Below are 21,469 nucleotides of genomic sequence, written 5' to 3' on the forward strand. Positions count from 1 at the left end.
TTGGTTAAAGAACAGAAATTCACACAATTTGCTGTAAAATGCCAGACTGTTGGCTACAGCTGCAATGTCTGGTAGTTACATTCTAACAAATACAGCAACTCAGCAAAGCTGGGATTTCTAGTTTGTTGTGTTTATTTAGAGTTTTGAGTAAAATGTTACCGATGGCAGCACAGGCTACAGCAGATGTCATTCTACACAGTAGATAAACCAAATGTTTGTAACACTGATTAACAAGGACCTAACTCGGTAAAAACTCCAAACACAATAGCAAAAATTAACTCTGTTGATATGCCATATTTTTATAATCTCATCTAAAATAGTACTGCTGTAGGAGCATAGACCCAGATGTTGCAGCCATGTGACTTTCAATTTATTGTACATATGTACAATATGAGGTTTCACTGTGGTCATAAAGGAAGTAATGCATAGATTGTGAGAGAATTAATGGGATGTATTCTTCTCTTGGCTTTCAATATGGAACCTGCATTATCTGCAGTCTCTCCTTATTCCAGGTAATTTACGCCTTTGTCAAGGCTGTGATATTTAGAGCCTATGTTAGAATCTTCTTTCAAAAAACGACTAAAACTTTATTACAAAGTAAAGAGCTAGACTTCTAAACGTCTCTGTGTGAAATCGAATAACATGAGCCCACATGTAGACATGACACTCAAGTGTAGGGGGCAAGTCACAAAGGCATTTCGCAGTACATAAAGTAGTACTCCTAAAAATGGGACTAAGCAAGGAACATTCATGTGCAGTTAGCTCAAATAGAAAGGACTATGCCCTCTTTGCACTTTTACTAATAGAGAGTTGGACACTTTAGGGCCGATTCACAAAAGCATGCAAAAGTACATAAAAGAGTACTTCTTTAGTACAACTTCCTGTGCTATTAAATTATTTGTGAATATACCCTTGGAGTCTCATTTTCAAAATTCATCACACTCGTTAACTTCCAGGATGAGTTGATATGTATATATGGGCAAATGCTCATCTGTAGATGTTTACTATTGTGGAATAGGTGACATGATAATGTAGCTGCATTTATGCTAAGTAATAGTGAAACTGAAACTTTCATTTCCACAAACAAGGGATTAAGATAAGTTAAAAGCAACCTGTGTGGTGGTACAATGGCAGAGCATCACTTCGTGAACAAGGGCTTGCAAGAGTACAATAATGATGGAGTTTATATATGTTTGCATCACATTGTGATAGATTTGCTCTACTTGTTTTCGAATTCTTTAGGAGTCAACCCCATTACTCCTATTTGAATAAATCTTAGTCGTGCACAGGCAAGGACAAAAGGACTGTAAATAATGCATAGTGCTGGAACAAATGTACTGACAATAAGGCACCAGTTGTTGCATAATTGGCAGGGGATTTGTGAAAATACTATGTAGTTGTTTCAGGCGAGAACAATATTTCGAGATCCTAATGATATACACAGAGGTTTATATGCCTGTATCCCAGGGTTCACAACCATGAAGAACTGGATTTTACTAACCCACAGACCACAACACTGTCAAACCCATTGCAAACATTCTTAATGGCAACACTGATGGCAAAATAAAGGAGATATGTTTTCTTGAAGTAGAATGCTCAACTTTGTAATTGGGTGAAAGGTAGTTTTGTTAAAAACACATTTTGAAATAATGATCTTAACAGATTACCTCTTCCATCAACTGTGATTCCTATTCCACCACTGCAGAGGCTCTGGAATTCCGCTGTCCACATGAAACAAAAACAGGCATATTTTACTGACACAACTTTTAATTATATGTATATTCATCAAATCCACTGATTAACAAACATCAGAAGTCACGAAGCTAGTCAGGGTAAGCTAGATACACACTAAAAGAGAACCTTGGCACAGAGACGTCCGGTGTATCTAAACAGGCAACATGTTAAGTATTAATGTAACACACACACAATAACGCAATGAATGCGCCACAAAAGAACACCACAGAGGTTTATAAAAACAGATGATTATATTTTACACAAAACAAGACCAAAACGACAAAAACCCAATGTTTAGCAGTTGAGATATTGAATATTACAAGAATAAATTAAGTAAAGCATTTAAAAGCAAGTACCACTAAAAAGGTTACTTTAGGGAGCACTGGAGCGGGGCAAAGTCAAAGTTTGGGCTGAATTCGTAGAAGTGCAGGCCATCTACAGAACCTATGCAGGGTACGGTGAGCAAAATACCTTTCCTGGTCACAAACAGTGAGATGCTTCGATCTCCGCAGTGAAGGCGATGTGTCAGTTGTGAAGACGGATACCAGAGTCAAGAGGTGTTGCACGACCCACCGGGTTCTGCCATGCAGTTGAGATAATGCATCGATCTCACCAAGCTGCGGCGAAAGCGATATGCTGTCTTGTGTGTCAATTTTTCGCGGCAAAGCATTGGTTCAGATGCATTGCGCCGATTTTATGCTGGTGCATTGTGGCAATTTTACTCCTGCAACTGCGTCGATGTGCCAGTTCTGTTACACACACTCAGGAGATCCATTGAAGTCTATGTTGCAAGCATCTGGGCCACTTCCAGTGAGTCAGGCACAGAAGCAGAGGTTGAGGCTTTGATTAGCCTGAGGTTCAAGCAACAGTAGGCAAGCCAACAAACCCTTGGAGATCACTTCGAGTGAAGGTAGAGTCCATCTCTCCTCCAGGATAGTCAGACTGCAGCAGGACAACCCAAGAGAAAAGCAGGCCTTCCAAGTCTGCAGTCCAAAGATGAGTCCTTTAAACAGCACAGCAGTCCTTCTGACAGCGGTTCAGTTCTAGACCCATAAGTGTCTGATTTTAGGGGGTCAGAGATACAGTACTTATACCCAAAAGTGCCTTTGATGTGGAGGGTGACTTCAGAGAAGTTCTCTCTAGTGCACATCTTCCCCTCTGAGCCTGGTCTTGTCTGCCAGGCTATTTATGAGAGGCAAATCAGACCTTTGTGTGGGGCAGGACACTACCTATTCAAGTGAAGTGTTAACCGCTCCCTTTCATCTTCCCCAGGCAAGGCCATCATAAATTAGATATAGGTAGATGTGTCCTCAGACACACATAAACCTTTCTGTGTTGAGGCTGTCTAAAGGGAATGCACAAAATGTAGCTGTCACCCACCACATATGTGTATTGAAGACAGGCTGTCAGGCACGCAGAGCAGTAAGGGCAGAGAAATGTCCACTTTCTAAAAGTGCCATTTCTAAAATAGCAATGTTAAATCCAACTTCACTTGTAAGTAGGATTTATCTATACCATTCCAAACATATGAAAAATTAAAACACTACTTATCTCTGACCAAGAATTACAGATTAAAAGTGTATTAAGAAATTCCCAATGCTAGCCTCACAGTAATGAAAATTGAAATAGGCTGTTTGTCACTACAAGGACATGCGAAACATAAAAGTACATGTATTTTTATTTACATAGCAACCTGCCATAGGGATACCTGGGACCTACCGTAGAGGTGACTTATAGGTATGAAAAGGGGAGTTTAAGACTTGGCAATTACCTTTAAATGCCAAGTCAAAGTGGAATAAACTGCACACAAAGGCACTCCAGTGGCAGGCCTCGGAAAGGTTTGACAGGCTACTTCTGTGGGTAACACAATCAGTGCTGCAGCCCAGTAGTAGTATTTAATTTACAGACCCTGGGTATATGGTATACCCACTTTACAAGGGACTTAAAAGTAGATGAAATAGGTCAATCATGTATACACCAAATACACACAGGTTCAGGGAAGAAGTACATGCACTTTAGCACTGAATAGCAGTGGCAAAGTGCTCAAAGTCCTTAGGCCAACCAAAAGATTCAGCAAAACATAGATTCGAAAAATGCAGAAACATTGGGGTAAGAACCAATCTTTGGGTCTAACACAGAAGATTGAGAAATTTTGGTGATGATTGTTTCTCACTTCACATCCTCATTAATAAAAGGATCGATTATACATAGTCCCTCTTGTGTTGCGATTTCATAAAAATACAGATGGAACTTGATGCACTAGACTGAGATTTCTCATCTGTTCACCGATCTGAGATGGGGCATTAACTACCTTTTCCATATGAAACTTAAACAATTGCAATTACTCCTTTCAATAATTTGGGACTGCAAGTGGCACACAAAGGGACAATGAAAAAGGAAATATGTAAGAAAATTACACATAAAACTAGTGTGTGCACTGAGCTTAAAGATCATATGATCCTGAAAGAGCCAAAAGTGAAAACACAACAAAAATGAAACAAGCATTTGTTATTGGGGAAGGATGACATATGTGTTAGCTGGGAGCAAATCTGGAAGAGGCTGACAATGACATGTAAGAAAGGGAAGGGTAGGGTAGGTGAGCATGGCGAGTGAAGACTAGGAAATGTGAAGCAGAGGGAAGAGGTTGCATGCAATAAAAGTAGGGACAGTGAGAAGAGAGTTTGGACTTGTGCCTGGTAAGGACCAAATGATGATATGTTGGGAGATAAGATGCTTAAAGGCAGAGTGAACAAAGTTGAGTGTGAGTGAGGAACTTGTATACAAATATAGTACATTGTACCAACAACTTCAACATTCTTGTCAAGGTGAGATCCTACACCATAACAATTTCCTGTCACAATATACTGATAATCATGAGTTTTCCTGTGACATTTGTAGCCCTATATTATATTTTAAGAAAGAAAAAAGTAATCATAGAGGAATTACATTTTGAAAACTCGTTCTGAAAATGTATTTCAGAGCAAATAAAAATGAATACATATTTTTGCTATTTTTGGGGAAAAGCAATTCTCATCATGGTTACCTAATTCAGGGCATTTATCCAGGAAGTGGGAATTTATGGCCTCTATGATTGTGCCAATTGTTTATTTGATTTTTCAAGAATATCATGAGACTCTACTTAAAGTCAGAAATGAAACCATGACTAGTTTTTCATTACAAAGATATTGGGTCTGGTAATGAAGAACTCCTTGTAGTTGAATGGGTTCCATTGTGGTCATCAGTGCATCGTCTAAGTAGAGCATGAATGAGGTGGTCTTAAGGGCCAGAGCAGGAAGTGAAGAACATGGGTGGTGGAGGATTTGATGCTTTCAGATACTCAACTATATCCAAGAAGATCCAGCAGGGCATATTGCTTTGAAATGAGAAAAACTATTCATACACAAACGGGAAGAGATAAGACGTCTCCAGAGCTTAAGGAAGTCTTCTTTGAACTGTGGCCGGAGGGAAATTCAAAGTATAGCACTTTCATCTTGTAGAGATCATCCAACAAATATTTTATACTGTTTTTGATAGATGACGAGACAGTTCATTGTGGATAAGCACTGCGGGATGATGGCAAAGTAAGAATATATTTTCAAAATGACTAAGAGTGCAGTCCTAAAGTTTAATATGCACTGACTTAGGGGTGTCAATTGGAAATGCATGTATTTATTTCAGGTCGGATGTAGCGTACTAGTAGTACCTGTAAGTATTTAGCCATTTTATATCAAACAGGAACTATACAGTTAACAATCAACTTAAAAGCAATCTAATGGTATTTATACAGTAATGTTATGTTATTTGTAGAGTGCTGCGATTAATAAACACTGTCTTAGGAAAGCTATAAACGGTGCAATGGGAGTGAAAAAATAATTACCAAACTTCATGAATGAAATGAAGACAGGTAAAAGGAGGAAAAACAAGGAAAATAAAAATCTAGAATCATCTCTTCGGAGTGATCATTTCACTTAAAATCTTGACAGCTAATAAATGCTGGAGATGCAAGTCCAAAGGCTGTGACACTAGTCATATTCTATGGTTTTGTCAAACAGTAGAACCCTACTGGAGTTTGAGATGTCATCAGTGATGTTATCCGTGATGTCACTGACCATGTCATGAATGATGTAACATGTGACATCATCAGCAGTGCATTGCGGGCACGCAAGTTATAGTTAGCGGAACTAACTATAATGGAGGAATTTCTACGGTTTGTACGAGTGAAATGTCCAGCTAACTATAACACCCCTGAAACCTATGGCTTTTTGAGAGAATTTCTAAGGTTTTTTAAATGCTAACTTCTAACTATAACGCGCCTGAAACTATGTTTTTTTCAGTGAAAAAAAAAAAATATATATATATATATATATATATATATATATGTATGAAGGTTTCCTACGTTTGATTAGTAGATTCGTCACAAATTACAGTGTGACATTTTTTTCTAAAGTTAAACATTGGTGCTAAAAATGAGGCAGAAATAGTTTGCATAATCTTTTCTTCTTGTGTAAAAGGTATGGCACAAACCGATTTAGCTGCAGTCTACACATTAGTCATATTATATAAACGTTTGTGCTAGTGCAAAAAAAAGCTTTGACTTGCACTATTTTCACGTATTTCCTAAGAGAAAACACAACAAATACAATTTGCTCTACTTAATTAAAGAGGGACAAGTTTGAAAACAAATCAGTTCGCTACTTTTATTACATTACATTAGCAGTCAAAATAGTGCAAAATATATATGCACCAATTTTGCCCCATGGAAAATCATTTAATATTGTCATGCCATCAGATTCTTGAGAACCCTAGAGCTAGAAAATTACATTTTGTGGAAAATTCTCTATTTAAACCTATACCCTTTATTCAAATTATTCTCCAAAATGCTTTAATATGAATTATTTTGCACTCTATATCTTAAAATGTTCATGGGGAAAAAGTAAAACTCTCCCCCACGAACCCTCTTTGGGTCGCTTGGGCTCATTTGTTCTGTCAAAGTCGCAAACAACCTTTATGTCGCACCACTTTTAAAAGTCAAAAGCCGACACTGCAGTTAGCCCTCAACAAGGATGCTCACTCATTTACTACTTGACTTCAAAACTGACTTCAAGAACCTCCTCTTCTCTAAATGTAGTGCTTGGTTCACAAACCTGTTTCCCTGTCATCATGGCTGTATATTGAAAAATGCACAATTTTCTCAAATTAAAAAAGGAGTTTGTCATATCAAATTGCTCACGTGCATTGGCCCTGTGTGCTAAATCTGTGCACAATGTGCGGCCTAGTGTGCGGAAGAGGCAGATCTGTGCTTATAGGTCTTTGACTGTCACACATCACCCTCCCACATGAGAGTCTCCATCTGGGGCCATATTACCAATACGGCGCACTTTCCTTTGTGCGCCACGGCACCCTTTTCAAAAGCCGCACCCAGCGAAAGCAAGGAAACACATGTATTAGAATAAATGCGCAGCCTCAGAGCAGCTATAAACATGTGCTGCCTCCAGGGCAATACATTCAAGAGAAATATAGAGCAGCTGTTTAAAAGCTGCTCAGTGTTTCATTCTGCAGGCAGCAACCAACCTGCACTTTTAAGGGGAATTAGAGATCCCCTTGCAGGTGAGAGCATAGAGTGACTGCACCCGCCTGCAGTGGAATGTCTGAGATGTCGCTGGGACCCCTTTCTACCTAACTAGCACTAAACAAAACGAAACCTTAGGGACTGAGGCTGAGCGCTTTGCAGACCTGGGTGTTCCCAGGCCACGACAGTGTATTATATTTTTAAGGGGTTCGAGCAGTACCCCTCAGTGTGGCAGCTCACCAATTTTGGTTTACAACACATTTAATAGCAGAAGATGAGGTTTATTAGGTGCGCAGGTCTACACTACCACAGAGCCCTTTTTACCTCCCAGAGGGCTGCCTTTAGACCATCTTTTTGTGGCACACTTTTGGTGCACCTCTTAAATGTCAGTAATGTGGCGAGGTCGCAGAGACAAAATTATTCCCTAATGTGCCTAGGGGGATGTATGACGGTACAACGCGCACCGTCACAACGCATCCCTTTACACCGCATCCCTTACAACGCAAGTCGTTACCACGACTTGCGTTGGGGGCGCGGATTTCGAATAGTATAATTTACTATTCTAACACCAGTCCCCGTGAACCCTAGGGAAGGTGTTGGGATAGAAATAGTAAATTTAGTATTTTTAATCCTTTAGCGCCCTCCAGCGCAAGTCGTGGTAACGACTTGCGTTGTAACGGCCGCGTGGTAAAAACTATGTGTAAAGGATGTTTACCGCCTAGGGACACACCCTTATTCAAATGAAGGAACACCCTCTAATGAATGCGCTGGTGTAAAATGTGCACCAACACTATCTGTATCACAGAACGGGACGCACCAGCATCTGCAGCCCATTCTGTAAGACCATTGTGCCCTGGGTGTGCTAAAAAATGGGCACACACACACATTGCGCCCCCCAGGGCACAATGTTTAATATGGACCGTGGTGTAGGACTCATGCAATGAACATCAACCTTTTAAAGCAAGTTTAAATTACTGGTCATAGCATAGAATAAAATGGTCAGAGAAATCACAGTTCAATGATCAAATAAATAAAAACATTTACCTGAGTTCCTGGAAGGACAAGGTAAACAGGGCTCTCCAAAGCCATAATCCGGACTGGCGCAACAGCATTCGGATTTAGTCACAGCCCCAGGGAAAGGGCGGATGCAAACCCCCTTTTTAATTCCTCCATAGCAAGAGCTGCGCATGTGGGTGTCTAGAAAGGGTAGGAGTGAAGGGAAACAGAAGCATTACTTTCCTGAGGCCGGATTAGCAAGAGTGCTGCTTATCTGGTGTCTGAGACATGGAACGTGTTGAAAGTGCAAAATGTTTATTCAAAGCATAATGCGGGGCTGGAAGTCAAGAGACTGGAAACACAGTGTATCTCGATGACAAATGATTCATGCAGCATATGGAAAGGTGCATTAGGAAACCACAGAAAAATATGAAGCTTCAAAGAAGGACAGTTTCCTAAATGCTTTTTAATGAGGTCACCTTCCATGCAATTCCTTTCCCTGCAGATTGGACCACACAGAACGTTGCTGGCATTTTATAGAAATTAATTGACATTAATTCCTTTTGAGTAATTTGAAGCTTAATGTTTGAAGTAAAATCCAAAGGCACACAATATGTGGTTATGTAGGCCATGGAAAATGTGCTGACGCCATCCTGAACTTCCAGACTCCCAGGGTGTTTCTAATATGGTACGGGAGAGTGGTGCGCGTGAGATTTATTGGAAGTCTGGTCAATTCATGTACATTGGACTTCACTAGAGTTGGCACAACTTCTCTACAACACAAGAAAAGTAGTTCACATTTTTTCAGAAATAAAAAAATGACAAATGGGCATTACTTTTTAAGGAACATAAAAACTTCGGCCTCTTTGGCCTGTGCAGTACAGAGAGATTCCTCACCTACACAAACACGGCCATCCACGCCAATCGCAAGGCCTGGTGGGCAGTCACAGCGAAATGACCCTTCAGTGTTTATGCACTGTCCGTTCATGCAGATCCCTGGAGTGTGGCATTCATCAATATCTGTTTAGGATGAACAAATCAATATCAGAACATCAGATCATTTAAACCATTAATATTACATTCCTTAAGCATAAATGGCTCACACAGCACTTAGAGCCGAACGGTAGATGTACTAAGCAGTTTATGGTTGCAAATGCTCCGATGTGGTGGGGAATAGGCAATGGTCCATGGGACATGTCACTATGTCAGTCTAAATAGATACCACTCTTATGCAAATAAGTCTTTGTCCTGCTTCGTAAGGGACAGCCTAGCCTGATGTACCAGCCTAGATCCCCTCCAGTGGGAGCACAAGTAAACCGAGACCGGTCCTGGAGTGCAAGCCACTTTGGATATCTATAGATAGTCCTATGTCACAGTGAGCAGGGGGCCCATGTCAGGCATACCCTTCACATTTAAGGCGTCTCAGCAAACAAGAAAGCGACAGAAGAAATGCTTGAATTAATCTCAGCCACTGGCGATCTCAGTGGCCACATTCCAGTCTGTCCAGTATGAGGATGTGCCCAGCCATGAAACCGCACCCTCACAACACAACCTCACAGAATCCAGAGGAGAGCCTCACTCTAAAGGCAAAAAGTGAACAGCAAAGCAGGGATAGCAGAGTCCCCATAATGCCCAATGATAAGGGGGGAAGAAACACTGGCACTAAACACAGAAGAGGATCAAAAGTAGCATAGTGACAGATGCTCGACGACCCAGGAAAAAAGTTTTTCAGAAACTTAGTAAGAGAGACATGACTAGGCAGTGCAATAAATGTATGCACTGGAGCAAATGCAAAGATTAAATAAAGCAATATGAGATAAAAGAAAAGTAAGCTTGGGAATAACACAAGTGAATCAAAATGGATAGGAGCCAGGACATGGACAGAAACCGAGACACCTAGGGCCGTGCCCCACAGCAAGCCCACAAGGCGAACTATCAAACAATAAATGTGAGCGGAGACAGGCACAGAATGCCAAACAATTGGACTATCATAACAAAATGTGTGTCCACTGGAAACCCTGTATGTACATGCGGCAACCAGATGACCAACACACAAATGTGCCTCATGTAAACTCATGAAAGCCTGGAACAATCAACACGTAAGCCATCACAGATGGCAGCACCAATCCATCAATCAGCTACCAGCTGGCTCAGGGGAAGATAGAGAGGCAAAATGTCACAGCAATGGTAGCGCTGGGTCAAAAAAAAGATTAGGCAAATGTTCAGAAGAGTTGTAGAAAAAAACAGAGCTCCATGAGAGGCCACACACATCTGCACACAAAAAGCATTATCAAAGCCAATAAGCATCACCTTCTGAACCTATTGTGTTTGCCAATGCTGTTTGGAGGTGGTGTGGTGGGATCAGTGGGGGAAACCGCATAAGTGAGAGAGCAACATGGAGCATGGAGGCAGGATGCGTTTTCCGGTGTGAAGGTACTTGACAGAGATAGCAACACAGATTGCAGGAGGTGCAGGTTGTGGGGGGAGCACGAGGCAAAGAGTTTTGGGTATTTTTAGGTGGGGGCACAAAAAGGGAAGAACAACAAGGAGCTCAGAGGTGGAAATTGCAGGGGGGACACATGAGGGACAGGGCAAGGGGAGTGTTTTCCACGGGAGGCAGAAGTACTAAAGGAGGGAGCACCATGGTTACAGGAGTGTATAGGAAGGACACAAAGGATAGAGCAGCACAGAATGCAGAGACAGGGGTTAGGCGTTTGCTGGAGGAAAACCACCCAAAGGAGACAGCAAGGCTCGAGTCGGGGTACCAGGCGGGTGGACGGCATCCCCCCACTTATTTTACCGGGGGGACGCCGTCCCCCCTGCCAAACAGCTGGACTTCACTTTTTGTCCTCTCTGGAACGAGAAGCTCGGTGACATATTCACTATACTGCAGGCAAGCAAACTTTTCTGAGCTTCTATTAAAGACACTATGAACCTCTCCAAACAGCTGCGCATCTTCATCGATACATTTTAAATAAACTAGGGGGCGGTGGTGGGTAAGCCCCTCGGAAGGGAGATGACCCCACCCCCACCCTGCAATTGCCAACTCACTGCTACAGGTTTCCTCCAGACCTACTTATCGAGCTGGCCGACTGACTTCGAGGTGCTTCTCCCACTGGAGTTTGAACAATGGCCAGGTGCCAGGCTGCCGGCACCGCACAGCAACCAAACGATGCGATACATTCATTTCATTTCAAAACTTTATTCGATTCAATGCAAAGAATCATAAAAGTAGAAGTACATTTACAACACACAATAAAAAATTCACTATAAAAGGCAGTTTTACAGTTTATGGCACTATGAAAATTCATTGGCAGGTAAAGTCACATAACCATATTATTACTTTAAATTAATCATCTCTGGATAATACATAATTTATCGAGCAAGGGTGTTTTTAGGAACAGGTAAAATAAATAATAAAAAGAATCACGGTGCAGGAATATAAAGTGCACATATCAGGTGGTCTGGTTCTTGGGGCAAAATTTTAGCCATACAGTTTCCTGATCTGGAGTGACACGCGTATAAAGTTCAACATTGCACAACAGACTGTAGGGGATGACAGAGATATTAAGAAATCATAACCCTCTTTGTGATGGCGTATTTGTTTTTCCTTGAGAATCGGTTTAATAAACCTGGTTCTCGGGTCTTTATATAAGGAACAAAAAAGAACAAGATGCATTGTGTTTTGGCTATCTTTGTTATTACAGTTGCAAGGGGGGAGTTCCTCACACCAGCCCCTCTGTATAGGAAATGCAAAAAGAAAATGCAAAGTATGTAGCCTAAATCTTGTCAAGTAAAAACGCCATTGTACATGATTTGTAAAGGTCAGATAAAACTGGTGCTGTAAGACAGCCTTGGGGGCATAGGGGCTGTCCATGCAATTTACAATCGAAGATTTCCAGTAATTCGATTTAATTACATTTTTAATATCTCCTTGTATATTTTCAGGATTGTCAAAGGTGTCACCCAAACCTATTTTATGAAACATTTCATTTACGTAGGATAGCCAGGGGATTTGATTCATATTTGACAATTTCAAACAGTCCTGGATAATATCCTTAGTGAGCTGTAAATCCTCCGATAACCATATTTTGCCCCATAACAACAGAGGAGAAAGACGAATAATGTCACTTACATAATTTAAACCTAGTTCATTGTGGGCAAATTTGTTTGAGGAGCCTGATGGGATGGCCAAGACACGTTTTAAAAATTTGTTTTCCATAATCTGTACCGTGTCGGGGCTATCTGTCCCCCAGACCCCTGCCCCGTAGGTAGCAATCGACAGACATTTTGCTTTATACAGAGTTTTTAAATGTGAAATGGGTTTTTGGCCTAATTTGCCACAAAAGCGGAACAATCCCTCTATTGAGCGACTAGCACTCTGGACTCGTGTCTTCATTAAAGGTGCCCAGCTTAATTTGTGATTAAAAAGGTTTCCCAAGTAATTAAAATTTTCAACCTTGTCAATGACGGAGGTACTCACTGCAAACTTTCTGCTCTTGGTGCCCTTCGGGCCACAGACCATGATAAAAGACTTAGCAAAATTCACTTTAAGATCTAGGTCCAACATAAATTTGTGAAAGGCATCAAGGCAGTGCTGCATGCTATTTGCAGTAAGTGTCATGAGTACCGTATCATCGGCATAGGAAAGCATTGGAATGCTTCTACCATTTACTTTTGGGAAATCATGGCAATGGTCCAACAAGTATTTTTCCAGGCCATTAGTATATACAAGGAATAAAAAAGGAACTAATATGCATCCTTGTCGGACACCCTCGGTCGAGGGAATGGACTTGGTTTTCTCTCCCCCTGGTCCAAACCTTATGGCCACCGTGGTAGATTCATGGAGTCTGCGAAGGAGAGTGACCAGGGGTTCCTCGAAACCCATTTCCTCCATCATTTGCCACAACTTACTAGGACACACAGTGTCAAATGCACTTGATAGGTCCATAAAAGCAAGATGGATTGAAGATTTTCTTGCCTTTGTGTATTTCCCAATAATTAGGGCCAAATTAAGGCACTGTTCAACAGTGCCTTTGCCTTTTCTAAATCCATATTGGGAATTTACAATAAGGCCCACCGAATCCGCCCATGATTCTAATCGTGCTAAAATAACCCTGCCCAAAATTTTACATGATGCGTCAATTAAAGAGATTGGGCGATAGCATCGGGGATCAGATCTATTGCCCTTCTTAAAAATTGGCACCACCACTGCCTCCTTCCAGGATGCCGGAATATGGCTAGTGACAACTGCTTTAAAAACATTCAACAACACAGGTGCCCAGACTTTGACGTTGTGCTTAAAAAAGTCCAAAGGTACTCGGTCGGGGCCAGGTGCTTTTAGTGATGTACCTTTTAATAACGCATCCTCCACTTCTTGCAGAGTCAACGATAAACTCAGGGAAAGGGAAGATTGGGGAACCACAGATACCCTTGCATCTCCTGTCGATATCACATTTGGTTGGATTTTATGAGGATTAAAAATATTCCCAAAGTGGGTTTCCCACGAATCACAATCAATCTCCATCACAATATTATCCATATCATTATTTGCAAAGAGGGGACGATTGATGACTTCCCAGAAAAGTCTACTATCCTTTAGTTCTGTTGACTTTTCTAAGTCTTCCCAGGCTTGATTTTTTAAACCCAACTTCCTTGATTTAATAGCTTCTTTATAAGCTAATCTAGCTGCTCTAACTGATTTTATATCCCTAGGTTTTTGTTTTAATGCTACTTTCAGCGATCTCTGTGTTGCTGAACATGCAGCATCAAACCATCTGGGGCCTGACTTTTTGTTTTTACCAATTGGTTTTATTAGGCGCTCAGCTACATGCTCACATAGGGATTCAAAATTACCTATAACCTCTTCTGGACCGGTTGTAGGTATGAGGCAGGCCTCATATTCAGCACTATATCCATTTAGGATCTCTGCCTCAAGACCCGCCGCGTCTATTTTGCCCCATTTAAGGGTGATACCTTGATTTTTACTATACTTTACCGGTTGCTCCCAGATAGAATGTTTGGATTTAACCGGACAAAACAGGGTTAGAATTAAAGGATTGTGGTCACTGGCAGCATTAGGTATTACTTCCAACTTATCGACATAGGAAAGGTGCCCACTAGAGACAATTACAAAGTCGATGAAACTCATAGTGCCCCTAGTTCCCTGAAACGTCGGTATAGGCACAGAATTTGGACCAACCCAGGGCTCCAATATACATAAATCATTTAAAATAATGATATTATTTAACGCATCCCCCTGAGGTGTGTGTTTAAAATGTGACAGCGGTTGATCATGTGAATCTGTCAAACCACACACCTTGGAATCACCATGGGCACATAGTGAGCAGTTAAAATCTCCCAACCAGATAACAAATAGTTGGGGTTGTTCTTGACGTACCCCAGCTATGGCCCTTTCTAGTTCCAAGATTACAGTTGTCTCGTTGTTGTCAAAGATATTGTAGTACCAATTGATCAACAACAATGGTTCAGGGAACAAATTAACCAGCATCAACACTTGAAACCAAGGTGAATCAACTATTATAGAGGCCGCAAGTTTACATAATTTTAGCGAGGTTGCTGACATTAAACCACTTTTTGCCCTGCCCATTTGAGAGGGTATTGCTAAGGTGTTAAAAGCTTGAAAACCCTCCATACTCTGGGCAGTTCTACTCCATGTTTCCTGCAGGCACAGGATGTCACAGTCCCCCACAAAGTCCAACCATGCCTCGTCCTCAAGTCTTGATGCAAGTCCAGCAATATTCCACGAGATTAGGCCCATCTTTTGATCATTTTTATGTCTCATGTCTGGTTCTGTTACTACTTCTAGATTCTTCCCAGAAAGGGTTGGGCTTAAATCACATTCTCTGACAGAAGATACCTTAAGAGCTTGAGCATCAGAAGTTTGGTCATCATCGGTGGGAGCAATCTCCAGTGAGTTGTCATTGCCACTTTCCCCCTTCTCCCACAAGCTGGGTTCTCCTAATACTGGATTATCCATAATCCTGGGAGGATCTTGTGATGGTCAATCGATCTCTTCCATACCTACAAGTGGGTTAAAGCGGTTTCTCAAGGGGACATTATTTGGGGGCCATCCTACATAGTCCTCTCCCTGATACCTTGGTCTTAAGTTGTTATGCCAAGCTTGCAGGGGGTAGTTGTTATTACTATGGATCAGGTCCCAGGAAAAGGCATCACTCTGTTGGGAGGGTCCCCAGTTGTTCTGGCTTGGCCATATAGCCCTATTTCTGTGGGTCCACATAGGATACATTTCGTTGTTAAATACCTGCCTAGCATTCTTGTAAGGGAGGGTTTGGGGTACAAAATTCAGGCTTGGGTAGAAATACTCCAGACCTATACACTGGATATCCCCAACTCTAGCAAATCTCGGTTTACTACAGATGATATCTTTTACCCAGGTGTTACTGAAGTTAATCAAGATACAATCCCCCTCGAGATCCTTCTCACTCGGGCCCACCCAGGGGGCTCTACGTACACTAAGTATATTTGTTTTAGAGTCAGAGGGGAGTGGTCTGTTAATATTAAGCCAATATGTTATTTTATTTCTTAGTTCCTGGGTAGATTCTGTTTTATTGGGAGGGAGTGGGGGTACTCCGGTAAGTATTACCATAAAAGGGGCTGAATCTGGCGGCAAGTTCAAGGGTGGTGGTTTCTTTCGATGAACTACCTCACTATCAATACTTTTTGTATTTTTTACGGAACCCTGTAAACCTGTTTGTTTTCGCCCTTGGGTACTTCCCTGTTTGGGGGTCGCGGCTTCCGTCGTTGATGCCACATTGCCCATTTTTTGACCAGATGTCCCTACAACATCCGCCAAAACAGGTTTAGAACGGGGTTGTGGTATAGGTTTTGTTCGAACTAGCGGGACCGGTGCCACCTTAGGGTTAGTAGTTATAGGCATATTTTTATTCTCACTCCCCTTTTTTGGGTCACTATTGCTGACATTACAATTTTTATTCTTGTTTCTTGTGCCCCCCTCTTCAGGCAATTTGTTCTTACTTGCTAGAGTTTCAGGAGGATCAGTATTAGAAGAAATAATATGTTCCAGTTGATCTAACTTCAGATTAACAATCTGAATTTTCTCTAAAACAGGTAACAAGATCATTTGAACTAGTTTCTCAATTTCCCCCAGAAGGCGGTCATTGTTGTTAGTATTAAAAGAGAAAGTTTTCTGTCCCATGTCAGCTAATTGGGGACCCTTTTGCTTAGTAGGGATTGTTAGGGTTTTAGATGGTGCTGGCTTCGCTAACTTTGGTTTTGCCCCTTTCCTATGAGTGCCACCTCTCTTACGTTTATTTGGGTTATGAGGTTCCCGCTGAGATACCACTGTCTGATCTTGTGTAAGGGTAGGGACATTATTACTTAAATTACTCAGGTTGCTATCTATTACATTTACTCCCGTAATATCTGGTGAAATGGGAATGGGAGTAAGTGTAGATACTTCAACTTGGGAATCCCCTGGGTCCGCTATCAGGACTGTCTGTGACTCAGGGATTATCTCTAGATTTGGGCTAGCCTCCAAATTACTATCAGAACAAAGTAGACTTTGCTCAGGAGTAGGTAATTTAGTAGGGGTAATTTTTAATGCAATATTCCCCAGGTACGAGCGTTTTCCTGTGATCAGGTCAAGTGATAGACGCTTTTCTGTGAGGGCAATTTCCTTTTCTAAAATTCCGGTTGCCCGGCTTATAAAATCATCCAGAGTTCCAGTGGCTTTACCATTATTTGTTTTAACGGTAATCTGTCTGCCCTTCCCTGAGCGTGTGGACATCATGAGAGTTAAGAAAAAGCACAATTTATAGTGCCAGATTTATAAAAGAGTAGTTAATAAATTGATAATGGAACAATTTGGGATCGATAGTGAAAGAGAAGGGAGGTAGCCCCGACCCGACCTTGTACGTCCTTGGACGGCCTTAGGCGGCCCCGCCCTTGTCCCGGGCTTCTCCCGGTCGCTCCCGCGAAGCGGGGATACTAGGCTCCTTAAGACTCTACAACTACGTGATAGGCGGGGAGGCGTGGCCAGCGGGGAGAGCAGCCCTGGTGATGGTGATTGGGCGCGCAGGGGCTCCTGGACACTGGAGTCCCCTGCCTATGCTCGCAGCCCCGCTGGTTACTCGCCTGTCCCCGCGCTCCTCCTGATGACTTTGATGCTGCCTCCTGGCAGGCGACGCGCTGCGGGACCCGCGAAGCGAGTCCGGCGAGTCGTGGAGGCGGTCGGAATCCACAAAGGGGTCAGCTACAGAGGGTCAGCTACACTGAGGGTCCGCCGTGCTCCTCTGGCGTCCTGGCGCTGAAAATTCGTTTCCAAAAGGTCCCACAGGCAAAAGGTGAGGTCTACTTTTACCTCCGTTGGCGGAGGGCGTGGCCAGCGGGGAGAGCAGCCCAGGTGATGGTGATTGGGCGCGCAGGGGCTCCTGGACACTGGAGTCCCCTGCCTATGCTCGCAGCCCCGCTGGTTACGCGCCTGTCCCCGCGCTCCTCCTGATGACTTTGATGCTGCCTCCTGGCAGGCGACGCGCTGCGGGACCCGCGAAGCGGGTCCGGCGAGTCGTGGAGGCGGTCGGAATCCACAAAGGGGTCAGCTACAGAGGGTCAGCTACACTGAGGGTCCGCCGTGCTCCTCTGGCGTCCTGGCGCTGAAAATTCGTTTCCAAAAGGTCCCACAGGCAAAAGGTGAGGTCTACTTTTACCTCCGTTGGCGGGGGGGCGTGGCCAGCGGGGAGAGCAGCCCAGGTGATGGTGATTGGGCGCGCAGGGGCTCCTGGACACTGGAGTCCCCTGCCTATGCTCGCAGCCCCGCTGGTTACTCGCCTGTCCCCGCGCTCCTCCTGATGACTTTGATGCTGCCTCCTGGCAGGCGACGCGCTGCGGGACCCGCGAAGCGGGTCCGGCGAGTCGTGGAGGCGGTCGGAATCCACAAAGGGGTCAGCTACAGAGGGTCAGCTACACTGAGGGTCCGCCGTGCTCCTCTGGCGTCCTGGCGCTGAAAATTCGTTTCCAAAAGGTCCCCCGATGCGATACATGCGGGGTGACATCCCGCTCACCCACCCCATTTGCCACCTCATTAGGACATATCCTAATCTGCACTCCATGTACCGCAAGACACACACTCTTATCTCGCCCCCTCCTGCACACTGCACAGAAGCGGCTTCTTTCCACCTTCGAATCGAGAGTGCTAAAGTCATTTCTATCAGCAGAATAGTCCATATTATGCTTAATTTCGAGCATAGACATTGCAATATTATTTTCACCATGCATGCATATGTACTTTACAGACTAGCTACATATTGAACCATTGTCACTCTAAGAAATATAACTTATCTGTGGTGTTACTTGCAGTTGGAATCACACAAGACGATTACTTTTTTATGGTACCCCACTCTTTTATTGCTTTAACTAAAAAAACGAGAAGCTCGGCACCTTTCGTGACGTCACTTCCTCTTTCGACGTCACTTCTGGTGACAGCGTCCCCCCTCTTCTTTTTTATGACTTGTGCTCTGCCCTGGGAGACAGCAACACAGAGCATGGTTTGTTTAGCAGGGACAAGCACATGAGGGAGAGAGATCCATGGAACATGGTACTCGGGTGTTTTGCAGGGGAAGAAGCACACAAGGAGACAGCATTACAAAGCATGGGTGGAGGTAATCGCACAAGCGAGAGAGCAACATGGAGCATGTGTGTAGTGGGTATTATGGGGGCAAAGCATACGAGGGCGAGAACTCAAAAAACACCTGCATTCTCACAGAGTGCTTAACTAAAAAAAACAAAAAAGTGAGCAGCAAAATGATACTAGTCAGCCAAGCAAAAGTATGATACAGAGACTGTGCTCCAGGGGAGGGACAAACACAAGTTGGACTAGATGGACCAAGGGAAGTTACTGAATACGAATCATGCAAATGAGATTGACAATAAAGACAGCCAATGGAGTCTTTTACATAGCTTGCATTGTGTGTTAGGCGAGACCGAAAAAGTAGCAATACAAAGCTTGAAAGAACCTACATCAGAATGACCTTGTCCTAGGAAAAAAACTACAATTTGAATATCAGGAAGAAGCAGCATAGCTCTGGAGAATCATGGCACACGTGTTACAGCCCAGCATCCAATCAAGGCCAGAGCACAGACAATTAAAATCACAGTTCTAAAGAATGCCTGGAAGCCTCTATCCACACTTAAACCTGAAACACAGTGGCAAACATCACTACCAGTGGAAGCTTCAGGGGGAAGAGTGAACTGACAGGGTGAATGGAGTCTGTCTTGGGACCGTGCACAGCAAAGCAAACCTGCTGCAAGCACACTTAGCCAGAAGCCATGAGAACACCCTATGCTGCTGGCTCAGAACAGCACTTAAGGAAGACTGAGCAATACCACAGCCAACATCAAACCCACCAAGCAACACCAAAGGCAAAGCAAAATCGCACACAGACTCCAAATGACACCACAGGAGGGGGGCAGCTGTTCTGAGAAAAAAGGCCAAACACTGTCCCGTGGAGGCACACTGTTGAATGTACCAGGACTCAAGAATCCTCTGTTCATCCAGCACTATGACGAAGAACCACATCCACCCAATTTGAGAGAACTGCTTAGACCATGATTTGAAAACCTTAGCAACTACCATGTAAATACCATAAGAAGCGAGATAACAGTATGCAACACCTGTCGATGGAGAGCTGGACCATCATCAAAGGATACAAATAACAATTGGATGAGCCTTCCCAGCATTCAAGCACTGGAAAAAGAACTAATGTCTGGGTATACCCATCACACATAAGGAATCTACTGCAGCAAACAACAAAGCGATTGAAGAAATGCTTCATTTAATCTCAGCCACTGGCAATCTCAGTGGCCACATTCCAGTCTGTACAGTATGAGGATGTACCCAGCTGTGAAATATCACCCTCAGAACGCAGCATCACAGAATCCAGAGGAGAGCCACACCCTAAAGGCAAAAGGGAACAGCAAAGGAGAAATAGCAGAGTCCTCATAATGCCAATGACGAGGGGGGAAGAAACACCGGCATCACACACAGAAAAAGATCAAAAGTAGCCCAATGACAGATGCCCGACAATCCAAGTAAAAAACAGAATTTCTTAAAAAGAGAAAGTGAGAGAGACATAAATAGGCAATGCAATAAATGTATATATTGAAGCAAATGCAAAGAAGAAATATAGCCCTATGAGATAAAAGAAGAGTGAAGCTTCAGAATAGCACACAAGTGAAGCAAAAGGGATAGGAGTCAGAACTAGGAACAGAAACAGAGACACCTAGTGCCACGCCCCACGGCAAAATCACAAGGCTAACTAACAAACAATAAATGTGAGCTGAGACAGGAAAAGAATGTCACAACTGGACAAATATTAATAATAATAAAGTGTGTGTCCAATGGAAACGCTGTGTCTCCATCCGGCAACCAACGCACACATGTGCCTCATGTAAACTCATGAAACACTAGAGAAATCAACACGGAAGCCACCACGTAAGTCAGGAGCTGAGTTCCACCAGTAATATCAATATCAATACCCATAGCAAAGCCATGAAGGCCCATCAGGTAAGAAATAAGGTTCCTAATAGAACGTAGAAGAGGCAAGTCTGCACTAGGAACCAGTCAGCAGACAGTCTGAGTAGACCAGAAGGAACAGCAGGTACCCTGCCCACAGAGACCACCACTTCCAGATTACCCATCAAGGCAGGAGGCAACCAAGATAGGACAAGAAGTAAAGACACCAGGCACATGATTAGAAAGAGAGACAAGCCCAATGAGCCGCCTAAAGAATCCGCAACAGAGTTGAACAGTTTTCAAAGGAGTGGCAAAGAATACTACCACTAAAAAGAAGAACAATCACCGATGAGGCCAAATCAACTAAATCAAGTGGCCACATGAACAGGGAACAACCCTGTGAAACATGTGAATGAATAAAGGAAAGAATAGGATACTCAGAAATCAAAACAATAGGAATGACCATACCACTTAACAAATGTAGGCCCACAGTATCAGTCAGGATCGAAATCCAAACAGAATCAACAGGCAGAATCCTAGAAAGAAAGATGATAGCAAGTTCCACTAATCTGCAATGAAACATGAAACAAGCAGCTGTCAGGGAGCATACAGGAATGTAGAGCCAGAATCTGCACCATACTGCAGGGGCACCAACA

At 43.0% G+C, this 21,469-nt stretch overlaps 1 protein-coding gene across 1 annotated transcript in view; it reads right to left on the minus strand.

Annotated features, from left to right (window-relative positions):
• FBN2 (fibrillin 2) overlaps positions 1-21,469 on the minus strand; it is a 1,183,434-nt gene that overhangs the window by 318,974 nt on the left and 842,991 nt on the right. The window contains exons 15-17 of the mRNA XM_086961117.1: positions 9,197-9,319; positions 8,348-8,500; positions 1,668-1,721 (exon numbers count right to left, since the gene is read on the minus strand). Of these exons, the coding sequence (XP_086817243.1) occupies positions 1,668-1,721; positions 8,348-8,500; positions 9,197-9,319 (330 nt within the window). The remainder of the gene's footprint in view (positions 1-1,667; positions 1,722-8,347; positions 8,501-9,196; positions 9,320-21,469) is intronic.

This window comes from Lissotriton vulgaris, chromosome 3_1, assembly GCF_964263255.1.
Source record: "Lissotriton vulgaris chromosome 3_1, aLisVul1.2, whole genome shotgun sequence".
NCBI lineage: Eukaryota > Metazoa > Chordata > Amphibia > Caudata > Salamandridae > Lissotriton > Lissotriton vulgaris.